At 36.8% G+C, this 21,501-nt stretch overlaps 1 protein-coding gene across 4 annotated transcripts in view; it reads right to left on the bottom strand.

Annotated features, from left to right (window-relative positions):
* NOL4 (nucleolar protein 4) overlaps positions 1-21,501 on the bottom strand; it is a 173,092-nt gene that overhangs the window by 35,761 nt on the left and 115,830 nt on the right. For 3 of the 4 annotated variants that reach the window (XM_017830656.1, XM_017830633.1, XM_017830640.1), the window contains 2 exons: positions 11,634-11,813; positions 10,704-10,895 (listed from right to left, as the gene is read on the bottom strand). In XM_017830656.1, the coding sequence (XP_017686145.1) occupies positions 10,704-10,895; positions 11,634-11,813 (372 nt within the window). The remainder of the gene's footprint in view (positions 1-10,703; positions 10,896-11,633; positions 11,814-21,501) is intronic. The other variant, XM_017830650.1, reaches the window with a different exon arrangement.

The following is a 21,501-nucleotide window of genomic DNA, read 5'->3' as shown; positions in this document are numbered from 1 at the left end:
ATGTTAGAACAGATTAATTATATTGCCTCAATTGATTTTATGGTTTTCATAACATTTCAGAAACTTAGGAGCCAACCATTATTAATATTACATTTCTACCTTTAAAAATTCAAGTCCATCTATTGACTTTGGATGTGCTCTGCCTACTGCCAGTTTTTAATCCGACACTGTACTATCTGTAACACATGGGACCACAGTCTGTCTGGGACCAGAAGCTGAACTAGCTTTTAGAAATAGACAGGGATTTATGGGTCTTCCTCACTAGTGTAATAGTATTTCTCCCCACTCATAGAGAGAACAAGCTCTCTGGCACCAGCATAACAGCTGTGTCAGAAAGACAACCAGAGGCTGCAATGCTGCAATAAACTATACTTGGATTGATTTGACAACAAACTATTGTTTCTAATTTTGAAAATAAATCAGTCTAGGAGATGAGGGACATTGATGTAAACCCTGGTGTCATTATAGAAGTTAACATTACATATAGCACAAGCAGACACCTTCCTCAGAGCTCCAGAGGAGGGAGTAAGTCTTTGTGGAAGGTTCTCACTGACAAAGCAGTATATTTATTATTCTGTATCCCTAGAATGGTGATGTTACTCTGAATTTGTTATTGCATCACACTAGATCCCTCTCTGTATTTGGTGGCCAAGTGACACTGTATATGCCACTGGTTTATGCACATTCAAAGTACACTATGTTGGCAGCATGGGAATCTCAATATGGTCCTGTAGGAGTGGCCACACAATTACATTCTTGAAAAACGGTGACCAAAAACCTGGTTAACTCCTCCAGCTCAGGTCTTTAACTAAACCCATAACTATCCATGTACATCAATGGATTTTTAGAAGGTGACACGTGAGCCAAAAAATTAATGTTCTGACCAAAAAGTAGAATGACTACTAATTCCCCCATCTTATTTGTTTATAGGAGAGAATAGGTTTATAATTTGTTTTATAAAACAAAAAATAAAGAGAACCCATAAAAATGAAGCAGTTATCTTTTCTCTGAAAAGTAATTGAGTGGTTATGTGCTCATTGTTGAAATATTGCACTCCAGTGAGCACCTGCAAAAAAAGAGTAAGTCTCCAGGTAATGGAGTATCTTTCTCTTGAAATACTTGTTAACCCATAATTTCTCTGTCATCACTGTAGTTGGCTATTGATATGTTCATATCAAGAACTATCTGGAGTGAACCTTAGGGAAAATGTAATGAATGCATGGTTGAGTTATCCGGGGAGTAAAGTACCATAACAAAGCACAGGAGAAAAATCATCTGATTAAGTTTGGGATCTATCAACAGAGAACTAGTTTGGCATTGACTGGGAAGATGAACACAGTTCTCTCTCACTAGGAGTAGGGCTGTTAAAAAGAAGATTTTCTGTCCCATGAAATTCCATATCTGTAAAATGTCAAAAAGGTCAATTTTGAAAAGCATTGCCTTAGAGGAAAAATTGCTTTGAAATAACCACTTCTAAAAAAGTGGTTTTTAATATACGAATTTATACTTCCATATTTCAAGATCAGAGGCCCATTTAGGTTCATCTTAACTTCCTCTTCTTCTACACTTATTCATGATCTCTGTCTTGACTACAGCTATAAAACCACTTCTGTAAGAAGCTCAATCATCACAGTCCTTGTTGGTTTTTGAACTCTCTCAACTCCTGATCTGGGAGTGAGACACAAAGGCCTTGGAAAACATGGCAAAAGCAACATCTTTAAGTTCTGCAGAAGGGAGCCTGCAGATCTCAGCAAAACCAGCATTCTGTAGGTTCCAAGGCTGCCCTCTGCAGAGCTGAGAGCTAGTTCCTGCATGTTTGAGACTGCAGCAGTAAATGTGGGAGCCAAGGAGAACATTTTTCCAAGGGCTCTTAGAATCCTCCCACAATCCCTGCATCCACAACCTGTGCACTGAACTAGCAGGAAACCAGGTTTCATTTTATGGGAATATGTCAAAACAGAAAACCCTTGACAAATTAACATTTCTGAAAGGGGTGGGGGGTGAGAGTGGTGGGGGGAAAGACATTATCAAAAAATTCCCAACCAGCTTTAACTGGCATAATGCACATAGTGCTGCTTGATACGCACCATTCACTGCCCTGATCTGGTATTTCTTTCACTTCACAGCAAGGTAAAGCAGGAAATAACTATACTGGAACTACCCATGTGTAAAACAACAGAAAAGAAACAAGACTCTAAACTTAGTCTACCAAAACAAGCAATTCACAAAGTTAGAAGGTAGGATAACATTTTTCTCATTTTGAATTAATGCCAGACAGAAAAGATGCATGTGAAAATTTTATAGAAACTCTCAAGTGAAGAGATGAATAAAGCTTAGAAGGAATGTGGTGAACAACATAATACAGACCATCTGAGAAGACTATATGCCTCTATCCATCACACAAGAGCAATATACAGAATTCCTTTGTATTTACATGGAAACATGGTACTGCTTGTGACTGCACTAACACAGCAGTCACATTTTGAACACACATCCATTTTGGGTTTTTTACATCTCTTCAGCTGACACACAACTAACGTTGAGCCCCTAAGATGTAAGGAAACCTTGCTAAGTTGCATGTGCACATGAATGCCTCTGTTTACAATAATTTTTGGAGTGACTGACATTCAGAAAGTGTTGGAATTCCCTCAGTAGCCCATGGGATATGAGCAGCCACCATCAGTACTCTCATATTTGAAACTGTATTTCAAGGTAATTTAACACAAATTTAAGACCACCACAGAGCTTGTAGATTATGATGATGACAAAAAAGCAACATGCACATTTAATCACACTATTGGACAGGCACTTTTGCATGGTTTTATGAAAAATAATTTTTTGTGCAAATTGATATGAAGACTATACACTCATCTCCTTTTCTATTTCTGAAGAGTTTACAAATCATTGACAGATATACTTTTGCAGGCTGCTTAATGAAAAACCAATTAGATGATACTTCTTTCTAGTCTAATAACTGTTGATCTGCTTTAAAGTATGTTAAACCTAATAAAGACCCTTCCATGGCTTTGATGGTCTTTAGATCAGGCTCTTAAAAATCAAAGCACCTTACAACAAGATAAAGCAGTCCTGCAAGGTTACTGATTTTTTAGTAGTTGAAATCAGAAATCCTTGGCCCAGATCCTCTAGAAATTAGCTCCATTAGTATAACCTCTGACTCCTTAACAAAGAAGAGCCTAGTGTGTTCAATCTGCTTTAAAACACCCATTTTCAGTACACCACTGTATATTACAGTATCAGAAAGTCTTCTGTTTAAAGGGAGGTACGTTTGCTGTATCTTCAAGGGAAATACAAAATACTCATTTTGGCATATTTACACAATTCTTGTATTTCTATATGAAATCGAAAAAAACTGCTACGTTCTAATTTCATATATACCTTTTTGGTATAAATCTACCAATTAGTGATGTAATGGATGGATTATATTTCAGTGTAAACCACTAGGAGCAGGATATTCACCAGAAAGATTTTTGCAATTTACTGTGCATGCTGTTCCCCTCTGGTTGGAGATCTATTGTCTCTAAAGGTAATACCTTGACATTTTTGTGAGATCTAGTATAAATAAAAGCCAAAGTTGTTGCACAGAAGTTTGGTCTACATACATACTACATACATACACGTTGCACCAGACTGATGCAGTTCTGAAAAAATACAGCTATGTGTTAGATCAGATAATGGGCACATATGTACACCTGCTAAAATGTCAATCGTTAAAAGCTGACATTCATAAATACTACCTTGTAGTTTAGGCCAATTAACACTGAAAATTATATCTTTCAGTATAACACAGTTGCAAGCACATAAACATACAAGTTACTTAATTTTTCTCACAGAGACCCTAATAGAAATCATAGAATCACAGAATCATTTAGGTCAGAAAAGCCCTGTAAGATAATGAAGCCTAACCGTTAACCCAGCGCTGCCAAATCCACCACTAAACCATGTCCCCAAGTGCCACATCCACACTCCTCTTAAATACCTCCAGGGATGGTGACTCCAACTCTTCCCTGGGGACTCTGTCCCAATGCTTGACATTTTTGTGAAGAACTGTTTCCTAATAGCCAATCTAAACCTACCCTGGGAAAAGTTGAGGCCATTTCCTCTTCTCCTATGGCTTGCTACTTGGGAGAAGATGTACGAATTCTAATGTATATGTGTGAATAACGAAGTATTTTAACTATTACTCGAACTTGAAAAAAAATAGTTTCAAATTTTCCAAAGTGATTTTGCATGCAAAAGTGAAGATCAATGCCTAAGACGCCTCACTGACAGTAACCGAGTTTTTCCGGAGGTACCACTAAGTACTTTGCATGTTGGGCTCCCAACAACTAGGTAGTCTTTAGTGCTCTCCAGCATGTCAGCTTCTTCCTCAGTATTGCAAGACCAGTTCATGTCCAAAATAAAATATTGCATCTATGCCACAACTTTTTCATAATAAATTATTAAGGTCTAACATAGTGTGTTAAAATCCCCAACAAGTTTGTAACAGTATGCAATATCTAAATAGCATTTTTCCATAGAAAATGTACAAAATACTTTACAAGACACAGAACATATTACCTGAGTTTTTACTCAGCACAATGCAGTGAAATGCATGACAGAACTGTCGTACACAGCACAGTTATAAAGGACTCAGAAATCTTTCTACAGAGTGTTTTTTAATTTAAAGACTGAATGAAGTACAGTACTGCGCTATACTGGATGTACTTTTATAATGGTTTCAAACTCAAATAGGGTAGATTTAGATTAGGTATTAGGAAGAAATTTTTTATTGTGAAGGTGGTGAGGCACTGGAACAGGTTGCTCATTGAAGTTGCAGATGCCTCATCCCTGAAAGTGTTCAAGGCTGGGTTAGATGGGGTTTTGAGCAATCTGGTCTAGTGGAAGGTGTTCTTGGCCACAGCAGAGGGGTTGGAACTAGATGAACTTTAAGATCTTTTCCAACCCAAACCATTTTTTCATTCTATGATTCTACTAATTGTTAGTACAGAATAGTGACATATGAACAACTGGACTTGCATTTTAATACTTGTAGCACTGCATTTCAGTCTGGGTTTTGATACATTTTGCTCAGTCATGCAGTCTTGTGAAACACCTACTAAAGAATTCAATGAAGTAACTAGGAAAATTCTCTTAAATGGCAGAAGAGGCTTTTTGAAACTTTCGGTGATGTTCACATCACTTTTTTAAGTTTTCAGCTTTGATATACATTTAATCGAAACATTGTATGCTGCACCTAGATTATAACAGCACCTTAATATATCCATATATATCTTAACATATCCATATTCCTGCCTAAATGTTAAGCAAATGACACTTTCCAATCAACCTCCATGCTTCTGCTGCTGCTGCTATGCCTACATATGGGACGACTGATTTTGATTTAACAGTATTTCCTGTTTCCCCTAAACTAATACACTGAACTGTCTCCCTATCCTTAAACTATTGGCACAAACCAATTAATCAAGTAACATTGCAGCAGAGGTATCAAACTAAGTTAGAATCAGAGCATAAGAAAACATGAAATATTTACTAGCTTTTTTCTTCTGATTTCAAATAAAAAGTTTGGTTTTTTTCTTTATCAGAACTTATTGTCATTTTGGAGGGGACTATTTTTCTTTTAAATCAGTAAAAAATTGAAACACACGTCAAAATCACGTTCCTATCTTTACCTCTCTCACAGAATGTAGAAGATTAGGTGCTATCAGGTTATCAGGTACTTTTAATCTTTTTAGTTTTAATTCTTTTTACAAATATCATGACTTTTTCAAAGCTGACTTCCTCACATTTTCCAAAGTTAACTGAAAAAGTGTAATTTCTTCTGCTGCACACTTTTCCAAAATTGAAAGCAAAAGGTATCTGAGACAGATTTAACAGACAGATCTTGAAAATCACATTACTATTCACCTAACTGTGCTGTGGTGAAGAAAAATATGTAAGAGCCTTAGGGAAACTGTTTCTAGCATATTTTTTTAAGAATACATGAGATTTAATGGTAAAAGTCAACATTTGTCTAAGAAGAGATCGTTTGCCCTTTTCAACCAGGTTGCCCATCAGACTTACGTAAGCTAACCACTGTCAAACTAGGGTGAGATGCTTATAAAGGAAAGCAACCAATTGACAGAGCTTGGAGTGTAGTACAGAGCAATAACTCTATTATTATTTGTAGATCTTCATGTAACTGTTCTTGTGATAATTTTCTTAATGCTTCCCAGCTTGTTAATCAATTAGATATGCATCCCTGGATCCATAGACCTTCATCTTCCTGAAAACGCTTATAATCTTTCCAGACATAAAATGCCTGGAGGACTGAAAGCCCATGTGACTGCATGAGCAGCTGGACTTTTCAGCACTAAACTAAGTAAATAACAAAAGCTTCCGATGTCTAAACCTAAAACTTAAAACCAGAACCTAGATACCTATCCTGAGTAATCTTAATGAGGCAGATTTCAGAAAACATACCCCCTTCTGGAAACCAATCCCCACTGAAGTCGCTCAATCACAATATAGTAGCATGACAAGCACTGGACATTCAAAACACCTTGATCAATATGAGCACAGTTGCAAACACCTTGTTAAAACACCTCTTACAGCCAGCTGGCACAACCAAATGACAGTAGCCATGAAAGATACAGAGCTTAGTTAGTTATTATTGAGGCTGGCGATAGGACAGAAGGAGCTGGGATGAACAATACTGGGATCTAAACGAGGAACTGTCTTCAGGCATAGTGTGACTCTTCTCTGACACATCCAAACTTGCCTTTGGACAAGGAAAAGCATTTATGACTAGCCTTTTCTCTCCAATACAGAAGAATGCTTTGCTCTTTGATACTATTCCTTTGTATTACTGTAGTATCTAGGAAGGAGGGTCTCCTTTGATTAAGCAAAACAAAGAATCTCTTCATGAATGAGAGTTTAAAATCTTGCTCTTGCATTGGGATGCTCACAGAAAAAAAATGGCATAAGTGTGGAAAAAGATACTGTAAGATGCAGTTTCAAACAGAATGAAGGGAGACTGATTGCAGGAGATCCTGAAGATGGGAGGAAGCAGATGTAAGAAAATGTAACTATTAAGTCAATCCAACCTCATTTGATTATTTCTAGCATCTAAAATTTTTCTGGACTATCATTAAATAAACACATAAAACATATCCTCCGCAGCTGTCTACTATTTTTTTAATTGGCAGTTCTCTATAGATACAGAAGCTGGGACAAGTTTAAACAAAGGATTTTAAAAACATTAGTGAAACAGGTCAACTGACCATTTCAGGGAGAAAATTCCTATTCCTCTTGCGTAGGTCATAAAATATCTAATTATATATAGGAATTCTCACTGATATCACTCCTTTAAAAAGAGGCATTATTTTTTTGCTTTTGTTTGTGGGCTAACGAAATGAAAAAAAATAATTTCTTTAAGAACATCAAGAACTTTAAGATGTTCACAAAGCTCTATAGCACAGTGCACAACCTAGAAATCCCACCCAAAAGCCAGTGATATCAGTACTTGACAAACTTCCCTCCCAATGAAGGATTCTGAGGAAGCTCATAGAATTTAATACGAGAACATTCTCAACAGTCCATTAGCAAGAGACAATGGGAGGAGAAAAACAATCTTACAGTTCATGAGAAAAATTGGGGATTTACTTGTGAGGGATATAGTTGTGTCAGAATGAAAATGGCACAATTACAAGCTGAACAGTCAAATGGACAAAGCATTTCCAATACTGAAAGGGAACTTCTCAAAGGCATATTTGTAACAAGAAGCTATGCCAGCTGCCTCAGAGTCCACAGACAACTATCTGTCATAAGTAGAAGTAGAATAACTACAAGTAATCTCTCAAAAACATTAACACTAAGAATCACATTAATTAACGATATGAACACAGGAGTCTGGGTTTTTTCCATTGCCTCAAAGCTAGAACTGGCCTGTTATGCAGCAGAAACTGTCATATGGATTACAGATGGCAAATAATTGACAGAAGCAGGCTTCAGGCATGCTTTTTCATCTTTACCATGCAGTTTTACACTAATTTAACTTAGTGTTTACATTTTCACTTTGCTTTGCAGTACGACGCTGTAGGTAGCTGCAGTGTTCCACACACAGTCTGAACTCTCATATGCTACAAAAGAGAATATTATCTTTTTCTTGTGCAACTAGATGCTCAAAATGAAGCATTTTGAACCTGAACAAAATTAAAAACTTATATTTAACATGTCTATAGCAAAAGACCTCTCCTGTGGAGATTATCTGACATCATATTTAATACAACAATGGTACTGGTATTGCTGCTGAGCAGAACATTATCCTGGTTTGCTGTATTTGAGGGTAGCCCCTTATTCAAATCAACACCATTGTTGCCCTTCATGATTGTTTTGAAGAAATGTTATTATCCACACAAAGTGATTCTTCTCCATTGTCAAAATGGTAAGTACATTTAAAACAATCATGCAGTCAAATGCCTCTGTCCATGGTAGCGTTTTTAAAAACTGCTTATAATTAAGAGATTATGATACACTAATTTAGAATCAGAAAATAATTCTAAAAAAACAAAGGGATACATATTAAATTTCAGAATTATTCAAGAAATAAACATAAAATGATACTTTTTCTCTTAGGAAGTTACGGGGAGCTCCTACAGAAACTTTGGATAATCTTTGACTTGTGTTCCTACCTGCAAACAGGGACACAGGACTGATATCCCTGCAGACCCAAGAGGGCTTAAGTCTTTGGCCTGAGCTTCAGTGCCTTGTCACTTCCATTCATGGGCAAAAAAGTCAATGTTTTAGAGGGTAATTTGTTTTTTTTAAAAGAAATAAATCTCATCATAAAGTGTCATGAAACATTATAAAACCAGGAAATATTTCTGAACCATAAAGATTGCCTTTTTGGATCATATTCCTGGTAATCTCTGCTCCTTTTCCCCTGCCAGGATTAAATTTGATCCCTCAACCTTTATTCATATGAAAGTAACATTTGCAAATGTGCACTGAAATCAAGCCAATCCAGCTCTTATGGGTCAGACTGTAGCCCCTTGTTCATATTGCAAAACAGTTGCACAAGTCTTTCAGATGACAAAAAATGAGCCAGTTTACATAACTGCTCATCAGTGCCAATAATGAGTAATAAGGCCATAAATTGGAACAGCAAAGAGACTTGCTAGCATTGGCTGATTTTGTAAGTATTTTTAACTGAAAGTGCAGTAAAATAAAAATATCTGGCATTGTGAAAGCTGAACTTGATGTTGCTGAATTATTGTCAGCCAGAGTGACTAGATGCAATTTGATAATATTAAGTGAATTGTAGAAAATATTTACTTCCTATTTTTCTTTCTTTTATTTTGGATGGACAAATAATCTGATGTACACCACCAATCAATCTTTGGCACTTTTACCTGTACAGATGTCCTTTATTCTACCTGTCTTTCTTCATATGGGCTTCCATTGTTCAGAAACAGTGTTAACACAATGTTCCAAATAATAAAATCATGCAGTTGATTAGAATCAGAAACACATACAAAAATTTAGTTTCTGTCTTTGCTTTTTGTGTTATTAAATAGTAGTCTTACCCTACAAATAAGCCTGTTCTTAAAACTGTCAGCTTACATCTTAAACAATGTGTGGTATTCATAAGTATTATGCAAAAACTGCAGGAAAGACAAAGACAGAGGAAAAGAGAGATACAGTAAAATTCGGTCATCTCCAGTAATTTTTTTATGTAGTCAATGGGTTTGCAGATGATTCATTAAAAAAAATGATATGTTTAATTACTAAATGATATCTATTTGTAATGATGAGGTGATTTTTTTGTCATCTAAAGGCCAGAGAGATAGCTAAGACACATTAAATACAAGGTGTGTAGCTACCTAGTTTCTTCTGACTTTTCTCCATTTTGGAAATACAAAAGTTTTTTAGAGATAAGGAAGCTGCTGATTGGTGAGAAGACATTATAAACCCATCTTTGTGTTACTGAGTAATAGTAAAATATCAGTGTCTGAAAACACAGTTGTATACCAACATAATTTTCGTGAGTTTTGGTTCAATTATAACTACTAAATCATTGGGATGCTCAAATTTTAATTTTGATGTCTCTGTTTTACAACCATTAAATACATTTTTCACACCCATATATCAACTGAAAGATTTCAAAGGAGTAACTTTTCCTGATAAGTAATAGGCTAAGGTGTACAAGAAAAACCCAAAGCCAAACCCATTGCCACGATGTTGTTACTACACTGGGCATTTTCTTAGGTATAGCTTTTCCCTAGCAGGATCAGTTTTTACAAAGCTCACTGAAATCCAGTTAGCAGAGGCATTTTAAAGAAAAATCCATCTTACTGCAAGACCTTTCCAGGCAAAAATCTGTAACTATAACTTAAAGTAGGAAATAAGTCACTGTATAGTCCATCACTCAGTTTCCCTCCTTATGGCTTGCTTTGTTCATTTTTTCCTATAGATCCATACTAGCTCATTTTGTGAACACTAGTGTCTTAAAGCACGTTTAAACCAAAGGGAATAAATTCAGGAAGAATGAAGGAAGGAAAAAGAAACCTCTGACCTGATATTTAAAAAAAAAAAATAAACAAACAAACAAAAAAAAAGACGCTAAGATGAAAACAAAATAGTGCCATGGATTCACATATGGGGTTTTGATGGAAACTAGGGCTGGGTTTTAAGTCAAAACTCACCATCTCAAAACCACTTCTTTTCATCCGCCTGCAGGACTTGAGGTAAGTACGTATGCGTTTTCTGGCACGCTCTTGATACTCAGGGAATTGTCGCCTGCATGAGTCAATGATAGCCTGGATCTTTTCTTTGGGCTGCTTAGAGATTGGGACCATTCGGTCCAAGTTTTCATCTACAAACAGCCTGACAAACATCTGTTGGCAAGAGGGAGACAGAGGAGATGGGTTTGGAGGGTGGCTCTCTTCTCTTCCTAGCTTCCTGGCTTGATTACTGATAGGAAGACTTTTTTTTTCTATCCGCTGAAGAGCTTTGTAATGGGAAGCCAGAAATATTAAGTAAACAGTTCTTTAAAGGGTTATTTGGGGTGGGAGGGGAGGGGCTGATTAAAAGGAAAAAAAGACAAGAAAAGAATAGTCTATAGGACACAGAACTTGTGAGATAAACCAGAACAGATTGTGAAAATAGGCACTACTTAAGTTTCATTATTAACAATAGGCTGTGATTGCTAATCATTTTATTGAACTGACACACATTTTTTCTTTGTTTGAACAATTGCTTGTGTTTTCATGCATAATTATAGACATCTGAGAACATCTGACCACTGGAATGGTCTTCTGATAAACTAGCTATAGCCTCTTTCCACTCAATGGGTGAACATGCACACACACACATCCACACACATGGTCGCACATGCACAAATACAGAAAAAAAGATTGGTTTTCCTCACTGGTAAAGATGGAGGAATGCCTTAAATTCTAAATCAAACACAATAAATCTGTCCTCTGTTAGTAGGAGTTTAATGTGCATTAAAATAATAATAGAAATAAATCCTGTAAATTAAATTAATTTGCCCTTAAACTTTCAAACTTACCCATAAACAACAATGTAAAAGAAATAGAAGTAGTAAACAAGATGAGTGCAAGAGGGCTTACATTAAAAGCTTTCAGTCGCTCAGCTTCTACCCCATCTGATTCATTGACCTTCTCGGGATCTTCTTGCTCATCATGGTCATCCTCATCCTCATCTCCTCGATTAAGAGACAGATCTTCAGCACCTCTGCCTACACTCTCATTCTTGCCAGAGTCATAGCTTGAATAGCTATGTGCAGGGGACTGAAAACAGAGAAAAAGAATATGCTTGTAAAAAATTCACCACAAAAATAAAGTCTACTTTTCAAAAATGCTTGATAAATATTTAAAGATTCCATGAATTCTTTTTATTATTTTTTCAACATAAAGTGCTCCTAGTCCTTCTAAGAGCAAACAATTCAAATTATATTAATTTCAGTGCTTTAAAAATGTGACCTATTGCAAATTCAATAAACCTATTAACAAATTAATTACCTATGATAATTACAGTTAACATGAAATCTTTGTCATAGAGCCTTGTTTAAGTACCATCTGTAGAAGTTTCTTACAAATACTGATCTATTTGTATTAGTCAAGATCAACTACCCAACTGAGGGGGAGTTGATTTGAACAAAACTATAAAGAATTAAAAATTACACATTTTAAGGCAAAGGGGATTCAAGTAGGAAACACTGATATTTATCCGATGAACATTAAATATTACCAAGAGCTGCAAGAAGTTATTCAAAACATGGAGATGATTATGTTTTAGTTTCACTTGCACATCCCCAGAATAAATTAGAGAAGTATAGCTTTGTTAACATTTTGAATGCTCTTCTGAGAATCATGTAGTAAACCCATTTTTGTTTTGAAATCAGCATTCAGGACTTTCCCCCAAGCATAAGTTCAATTTGTTAGATAAAACAGATGACCATCTCATTAAAGTGTGTCAAATGGTAGGACCAAAAAGTTTCCAATTACCAAAAGTCAATACAGTGCATTTTCCCTTGCAATAACAAGTCCTCAGTTACCTGTTTCCACTGCATAGACTTCAAACTGGAGACCATAAAAAGGCATCAGTAATAAAAAGCCTTCTACAACTTAAAATTCTACAGCTTAACACTTCAAGATCAAAGCTTTCCCCTAGCCACACAAAAATATCAGAGACTGTCTTCACCAAAGCTATCAAATTCACATTAAGGTAATTAAGAGCACAACTTTACTTCTATATTTTAATATTTTTTGTAATATTTTGATCTTTTTCTCTCTTGCTTCAAAGCATACTGTAGTCTGAATCAGGTGCTACACAATGAGCTTCATACACACATTTAAGGGTGCCTCCTCCCTTAGTGTCGTCAAATGTCAGGAGCTTAATGCCTCAATCAAAAATACATTTCAAATAATTAAAATTGTATGCCTTGAGCTACATTCTGAGCTTCCTAAAATTGTCTTTATTTCAGGGTATTTTTGCCAACCACAGAACTTATGGGCAGTGTGGTAGAAGGGAAAGACCAACAAAATCATTCATCTTTATGGTATATTTCTTGCTTTATATTCTTATTTCAACTTCATTTTTTCCCCTTACCCTATTTTCATTTCCATCTTATGTTGGTCCTCTGTACACCACCACTTTTGGAGTTCCTTGCCTTGCCCTAACAGCACTCTTACTCCAAGCCTTCCTTTTTTATCTATCCTACCCAGACTATATTCTCACAGTACAAATCCTCTGGAGTGCCACTTTTTAATCCCTAATGCTCCTAATATCAGATCTTGCAGCCTCTCTCATCCTCTTCCTTGAGTCTCTTCATTAAACCACTCTCCATTCCCTAGACTGTTATAGTAGATGTAGGAAAAACAAGAAAACATCGAAAGAATACAGAAGACCCAGCCCCTGGATAAAAAACCTTCTACAAGTAGCAAGCTCAGCATTATCTCTTACGGGGCAAGAAATTAGCCAGGGTTGAGGATGGCATATTTGAGATGTCATGGAAAGATAAGACTTAGGAGAGCAGCAAAAAAAAATATTCTTGTTCTTGATACACTGATATTTTGTCCTGTGAAGATGATGAGTATTTAAATTCCTGCCCATTCAGATAACTATTATTTGAAGGAGGTGTTGATTCCTTTGAATTATCAGGCTTGAGAAGAATATTAGTTCCATCCTGAAAGGACAAGATGGCTTCACCTTATCAGTGTGTCCACCATATATAGGCAACAGTGCTTAATCTGCCCAATGTTGGCTACCAGAAGGCCAACAGCTGCAGCCTGGTGCCCTGTTACAAAGCAGTAAGAGTGATTTCCCTTAACCCTGAAGAGATTCTCAGATGTTTTTTAAAAAGTTACAATTAATTAATTGCTACAATTATTTTTACAATTGTAATTGTAATTGTGCTATGCAGTAGAAGATCTGACCTACCCTGCAAGACTTGTTCTCTTGTACTTCTTCATTTCAGCTGTCACTACAGTTATACAGAACACAGAAGGCTTTGAGATAATCAAAAAGTCATTTCATATGCGAGGTATTGCATAAAGCATAGAAGCTACTGCCCTGAAGAACCCTACCAACTGAAACCCTTGTTGTGCAGACACTTGATTTCGCATGAGTCATTTCATCAGACTAAATCCAATTAGACTACTCATGTGCATATAGTTAAACAGATGCAAAACTGATTTCAGTGTGTACATATGTTTCGGCTGGATGCCAAGATCATAAATTATGCACCATGACTGAGATTTGCTTTTGTGAAGGAAACAAATTCAGGTCAAACTGGCTTAAGTATGTCTCTCAAAAATGCAACAGTCAGGGTTTTGTTCTGCTGTTTTTTCTTTAAAGAAAGAATTGCATAGAGAGCCTTGACCAATATCTTCTCAGACATTTTTATTTAAACAACAACAACAGCATCTTAAATGAACTGTGGGGAATAACACACTCTGAGAAGGTTGCATGGCAGGAATCCATATCTATTCATTATGGATTTGAAGACTGTGTACAGTACCACGAAAAAAGTGGGGGGTTTTTCCTAGCTATTGCATTGGGGAGAATTTGTGAAAACTCATTTAAGAAAAAAATTTCTACCTTTCTATATTTCTACAGAGAGGACTATTGAGTCAAAGAAGGAAGAGATGTCTACAGAGATGACTATTGAGTCAAAGAAGGAAGAGATGTTTCTCTCACTTGTGCTGACTCTGCAGCTGTGCAAAGGCTGATAAGCATTTTCTTTTGGTACTCTATCAAGAGCTGCAGTGCTAAAGAAACATGGAGTAGGACAGCAGAGGATAACTTTTTCTCAGTACATGTTTCCCAATTTTAAGTCTTGCGCTATCCTTTCAAAAGACTGCTCCCACCTTTGCCAGATGGGAACTTGCTCCTCGTTCAGATTCCTGAACGTCCCTTGACATATACATTTTATGGTCCTGCAGTGACCTACAATAAAGAAGTGATCCTGTTAAAATATTTGGGATTGTTTGTTTGTTTGTGTTTCTTTTTTCTTTTTGCCAGTCAGTTTAAGACCAGAATCAGTTCTTGTCTCCAGTTCACCACCTGAAAGTATAAACCTTTGTGCTGACAGGAAAGAGTAAGCATGGAAGAGAGGAAGCATATGTGCCTCTACTGGCAGCAATGCAAGATTAAAGCAACTGTGGAGTGTAAGCATTAGTAGACATAAGCATAAGCTTAACAAATCTGGGTTGGCAAAGAAAGTGACAACAATTTTAAATGAGAAATTATTCAAGGAGAACAAATGAGGCCAAGGCTGAGGCCAAGGGTTTTGTCTTCCCCAAACATTTACATTGATGATTATAATGTTGTATTAAAAATACTGGGTGTTGATAGATACATTCTGACCACTTTGTCCTTAACCTTTTCTGAAGGTTCTGTGTTCATTATTTTAATCTCTTCCTCACAATAATAAGTATTATGCACTTCTACTTTATAAAAATGAAAGCAAATGTTCATCCCTAACAACCTACTTTTATGAGTTTGTGATATGAAATATCAACCTCTTTCTAGAACATTACAGGTCAGCAACAACAATTACTCAAAGTAAGGTGTCAAATAATACAATAAAAAACCTGGGAGGACATCACAGTCTCATCTTGTTTATCTTGCTTCCACAGAACAAGGTCAGAAGGTCAATCCTGACCACTCTTCATCTGGTTGTTATCTGAAGACTTCTAGTGATAGGGCTGCCACGCATCCCACAGACAACCTGTGTGTTTCATTGTCTTTAGAATTATTAGAACATCCTTGACACCCACCTCTGACTTTCATAAGAGTACTAAGCCTATTTCTTTTTCATATACCTACCACATATTGCAATGGAGGAAAGGTGTGGCATCTGGAGAAAAGAGCATTCTCTTTTGTTTTTACAGGAATCTTTCCAACAATTAAGGACTGTTATCATCTCCCCTCCCCTCAATCTTCTCTTCCCAATAAATTTGTTCATGCTATGAACATTCTTAATTCCTCATTTCCTCATTCTTAATCATTCTCACTGATCTGCTCTGTATGTTTTCCATTTGGTTGGAAACTGTCTCAAAGAGCAACTTCCAAAACTCCAAAGTGTATTCCATTTGTGGCCTTTCTATGAAAAATATATTTCTTTATTGCTTGATTAATTTCTAATATGCTTACAGCAGAAAAAGTTTATCACCTTATTTGCAAGATAAAAGAATACCCCATACATGCAAAAGACAGCATTGCAGAAACCCCATAGTTGCCAACAGAAGTCACGCTGTTATTTCATGAGAACTCAAGCAGAAGTAATCCACAACATTTATAAAGTCTACTGTAGTGCTCAGTGCCTGGTAGGCTTCGACACTGGTGTATGGTCATCAGACATGGTTTGGAGGATGATGACACATGAACTCACTGCAGGACGCTTCTCCTGGCAGCTGACACCAAGAGACTCTTGGCTGTCTTGGTGAGTGTACAAAGACAGCTCTTAACTACTCAACCAAAAGTGATAGAAAGCTAATTATTGAGGATAGTTATTTGTAATGACCAACAGCTGGAAAAAACATGTCTTTGTGACTTTTAAAAAATGCCAACAGGGAAAAAAAGACCCCACCATTACAGGGAAAGGAACCCCTGCTGGAAGTGTAGCAATTTTTTTTTTTAATGAAGCTTCATTTTTCACATTTACAATACATTTTACATTTACATTTAATTAGAGAGTTTTACATATAGTTGAATAGTGTGTGATTTCTTTCAGTTGTTATGTTAGATGGTCATAAACCACAGCACTTCTGCGAGCAAAAGAGATTTGGACATTTGACGAATTGTCCAAACAGTAGCACAGGTTTCCATGCTGCACAGAAAGAAAAGGAGTCAGGAGGTAGGCAGAGATGAAAACACTCTGCTGGGTATACTCTATTCTCTTCTAGAAATCTGCCTCCACATCTGTAAAAGTTACCAGATTTTTTTAATGAGTAAATAAAACAATAATCTAAAGCTGAGAGAATTCTGTTCAGCCCCTCAGTTGTACCTCCAGCCCTTTCTTCTTTTTCTTACATCTCAGTATTTCTCCCTCTACCTCTGAATACACAAAGTCTTCAATTTCAGCAAGTACTCTTCCAATTATGTACAGTTTTCTGCATATTTTCCCATGTGCTATTGTGAATACATATTTTTATAGCAACTATTCCTATGATCTAGAAAGGGATGATAATATTCTGATGATACTAGGTTTGAATGCTTTGAAGACTGTTTTTTTCCAGAATTTTTAATTAAATTAGAACTTGATTTTAATTTTTTGTTTCACATTTACATTTTTAACTGACTTTACATATGACAAAGTGTGTGACACTAGTTTTTGGTGAACTGACCATGAGTAAGAAGCATGCCTTTTATTTGACATATAAACAAAATTAAAAGGTTAAGCCTGTAAGTTTAAGAGAAAAGTCATGTCCTATATCTTCCCCTTAAAAAGGCATTTGAAATCTATATTGCACTGTTAGAGTTCCACTTCTTCCCTGTGCAAACTGTGAGTTCTCCATATAGCAGGGAACTTGCCTACAGGAGGTGATGGTAGGGGCATTTTTCATTAAATCTATAAAATATGTAATTTAAATTGCACATTAGAAAACATAAAATACATTTGGCACATACAGGCACTTTTGGTATTAAAAGAGATGAAATAATGAACTCAAACATTCCCATCCTTTTCTCCTCAGTTTAAACGGGAAAGGAGGAGGCATAACTGGAATGCTTAGATTCAGCTGAATCTAAGTCATGTGAATTCCAGCATCTCACCATTTATTTCAAGATTCAATTAACCTCATTTTTATAAACTCATCACATATTTCCTCATCTTTCTTATCCATATCTTTGCATCTGACTATGATCAGTTTGCTCTCCTTGTTATATCATAATTGGCCTTTCCAGCTCCTTCATAAAATTTCATCCTTGATAATGGGAAGGCATCATTGTGTGTAATTCTGCTATTTGGAGCATGAGGACAACAGCACTTTTACTGAAAAAATGGAGAGCTAAAATCTAGAGTCTCGTAGGTTTGACTCTATAAAAGTGTTATCTAACACATTAAGTGCTGTAGAGTAGATTTTATAAGACTTTTTTACACAAAGCTTGTATTACACTGAAATATTAAAATATGTTTTCTGATTACTCTGTGTTAACAATGTAAGCTCCAGAAAGAAACTGTTCAGTTATTAACAATAGGAACTAAGAAATAGAAAAGATTTTTCTCCTGAATTATTTTTGACTTAGTCTTTTCTCCAGAATCATTATTTTTACAGTAGTCCCTGAGAGAACAATGACTATTACTATTTGTTTGTCCTTTCTCAGAAATTTGCCAGTCTATATCATACTAGGTTTGCTTATAATATGCCTTTCAACAGAAGCACATTTATTAGAACTTCGGAAACTGTAAATAACCCAGACACTTTCATTCCAGTAGGTTTTATCTGGATCAGTAGAAGTTCAGATAACTGAAAAATCAGAAATAATTGAAACACCCCCTGAAACACATATCTTCCTTGCTGTATTTTCTCCTTTTACCTAAAATACAGTCTACCCTAGCTTTATCCCCACTGGTATTGACTGACAATAAAATACATCACTTTGCCCTACTAGAAATAACTTCAGAAATTAAGTAGAGAGTAAAAACAGAGAGGCAATTGAGAATTCTCAGCCAAGTAGAAGAATAAAGTATATTTATAGGCAATAGTTTAATGAGCTTCTTTCTAATTTGTCCACAACTAGTCTTTATTACCTGATTCAGAACCTTCAGGAAAGCTCCTGCTCTTTCCCCAGCCATTCTGGAGGAGAAGAATTCTTGGGAGAATCAGAATAAGTGTGTCCAAACCACCCCAGTCTACCAGTATTGAGAGTACCAGGGCAGAACTGATTTAACAGAGCAGGAGACTTGCCTACTTCTCACAGCTTTCATTTTACAAAGTTGTTTTATTAATGAACTTCTAGAATTCCTATCACTGATGTAGGAAGACAGATTTTTTTCAACCAAATACTAAAAGAATGTAGTTATATAAACACTAGTCATATTGCAAAATGTGGCTGCTGTGTCTTTGGCAAAAATACAATATCCTTTGTGGGAGTTGAAAAGTCAAAACTAAATGCGGACAGGCTCAAATAAAGGTTTACATTATTTTTGGCATTGTACACTACTGATTTGATGCTTTATTTTGTGTTGCCCTCTATTTTGTGTTGCTTAGTCACAACTGTCACATGTCAGATTAGGTGAGAGGAGACAATATTGTCACTCCTTCTCTTCTGATCAATCATTTACATCTTCAGAAGTGCAGATTAAAAGAAAAAAAAACCAGTAATGGTAACATATTGACAGATTTGCGCAAAAAACCAAAGCTAATTGATTAATGCAAGCCAAAATAATTTGTTCAGTCCTGAACAGCCATTTCCAACTGATCCTGGTAATAAAATGACATATGAAAGATTGCTTTCTCCAGGGGAAAGCTAGGAATACAACAGGGCCACAACAGTAATTTGTTGCATATACAATAGAAGAGCATATTGCTTACAGAGAAGTATAGGGTTCAACTTGAGAATGAAGGACTGGCTTGTTCTTGCTTTTCCTTTCCGTCTTTTGCCTCTATCTGCTTATAGCAGCAACCTTTTTTTTTTATTTTGCTGACCTTTAAAAAACTCTCTAGAGGTAAATCAGCTGGATTGTGTTAGTAACTAGCCCTGGGAGGCAGAGGCTAATGGCCTTAATTATTGCTTAAGGGCCAGGTGGGGAGATTTAGAACTTGAAACCAATCTAGAGGGGTCAGATGAAGACAGGGCTCCTGAAACCAGGGTGGAGAGGCTGTTTGCAATAGTCTGAGTAACAGAGGAGCAGCTGAGATGACGTCTGTAGCTGAAGCTGATGGAATAGATTACTGATTAGTTCCCTACTCATGTAAGAAATGCACCCAGTTTGACCCTCCTTGTTTAGGGGAAGATAAATAAAACATTTATCATAAGAGTAAACCAGAAGCATTGCTTGAGGTTAAGAGCAATCACAAAAATGTTACAGGAAAGTTCCTCATAAAGGTGCTTTCTACCAATTAGTTCTACAGACCACTGTATCCTTAGGATTGATACAAAAAGAGCACCAAAAAATAGAAACAACAAAAGAATCTTTCAGTTCTAAAGTTACTCAGGCTGTGCTTCTGTTAAAGGCACAGTCTGACATTTTGGGGTGGGGGATGGAGGACAATATGAAAATCACTAAACATGATTCTCAAAAGAAAAGACAATTCCTGCTCAAACTACTCAGGCAGCCAATTCTAGCAAACAACGCAACTGTGTTGAAGAGCAAATGCTCTTCCCTAGAGGAATCAGACAGATCACAGTAGCCTCCTAAATCCCTACCAGTATCATTAAGTATCTCTATTGGGTGATAGCTTTCATGGTACCATCCTGAAGAAACTAGAAACTCTCACTGTAACTTTACCTGCTTGAGATGGTACAGCACTTTCCATCTTGTACAATTGTTTGCATATATTTGATACAAACTAGGAGAAGGACAACTCTAATTCCAAACCCGGCCAGATGGAGCTCGCTTAGCCCTGTAAGGCCATCCATCTAAGAGAAGGACACTCTAATTAAACCTACGTTCTAAGGACCTCGTTGTTAGTGTCCAAGCTCGCTCAGCCCTGGCAGATGAACCTTAGGATTAAAGGGTGAGTCTAGTTCTGCTCATGCTGCATCTCACCTAAAAAATCCATCGCGCAGGCTCAAGGGTGATATCCATATTTGTAAAGCCCTGTAGCGACAGGTGAGGGTCGAAACAGCAGGTGATAAGGTGCACTGGAAGCCACAGACCCAGCCCTGCCTGCAGGCGGTTCAGAACATTGGTCGCTAGAGACTGACCCCGGAGGACAGTCTCTTTGGGCAGCATCCCAAATGACCAAGCAGCCTTTTCAAGGACAGCACTGCTTGCTCCACCCGGAGAGGGGCCTAGAAAAGGTGGTCTAACCAAAGCTCATCTCCACCCTTCACCCGGTTGATTAACCGCGGCCAACGGGCATCTTCTGATGCGATCAAGCAAAGTATAAGAAACAAACGTATACGCCTGCCTTCAAAGGTGTACCCAAACTGACTCTTGCATGCTGGAACATCAGAACCATGCTTGATACTGCGGATAGTGGATGTCCTGAGCATCGTTCTGCCCTAATTGCCCATGAACTGTCATGTCTCAACATCGACATTGCTGCTCTCAGTGAAGTTTGTCTCCGTGAGGAAGGCAGCCTTAGCGAACATGGTGCCGGTTATACACTCTTTTGGTCAGGTAAACCCAGAACCAAAAGGTATCTTTCAGGAGTTGGCTTCATGATCAAACACTCATCCCTAAACTTGAAAATCTGCCGACAGGTCACTCTGATCACATTATCTCCTTACACTTTCCACTACACAACAAGCAACATGTTGTCCTCTTTAGTATATATGCCCTGACTCTCCAAGCTGATCCTG

Source organism: Lepidothrix coronata, unplaced genomic scaffold (genome assembly GCF_001604755.1).
Source record: "Lepidothrix coronata isolate B3197 unplaced genomic scaffold, Lepidothrix_coronata-1.0 Scaffold6, whole genome shotgun sequence".
In the NCBI taxonomy this organism is placed as follows: Eukaryota; Metazoa; Chordata; class Aves; order Passeriformes; family Pipridae; genus Lepidothrix; species Lepidothrix coronata.
The sequence above is the reverse complement of the archived record's forward strand: the minus strand, read 5'-3'. Positions and strand labels throughout refer to the sequence as shown.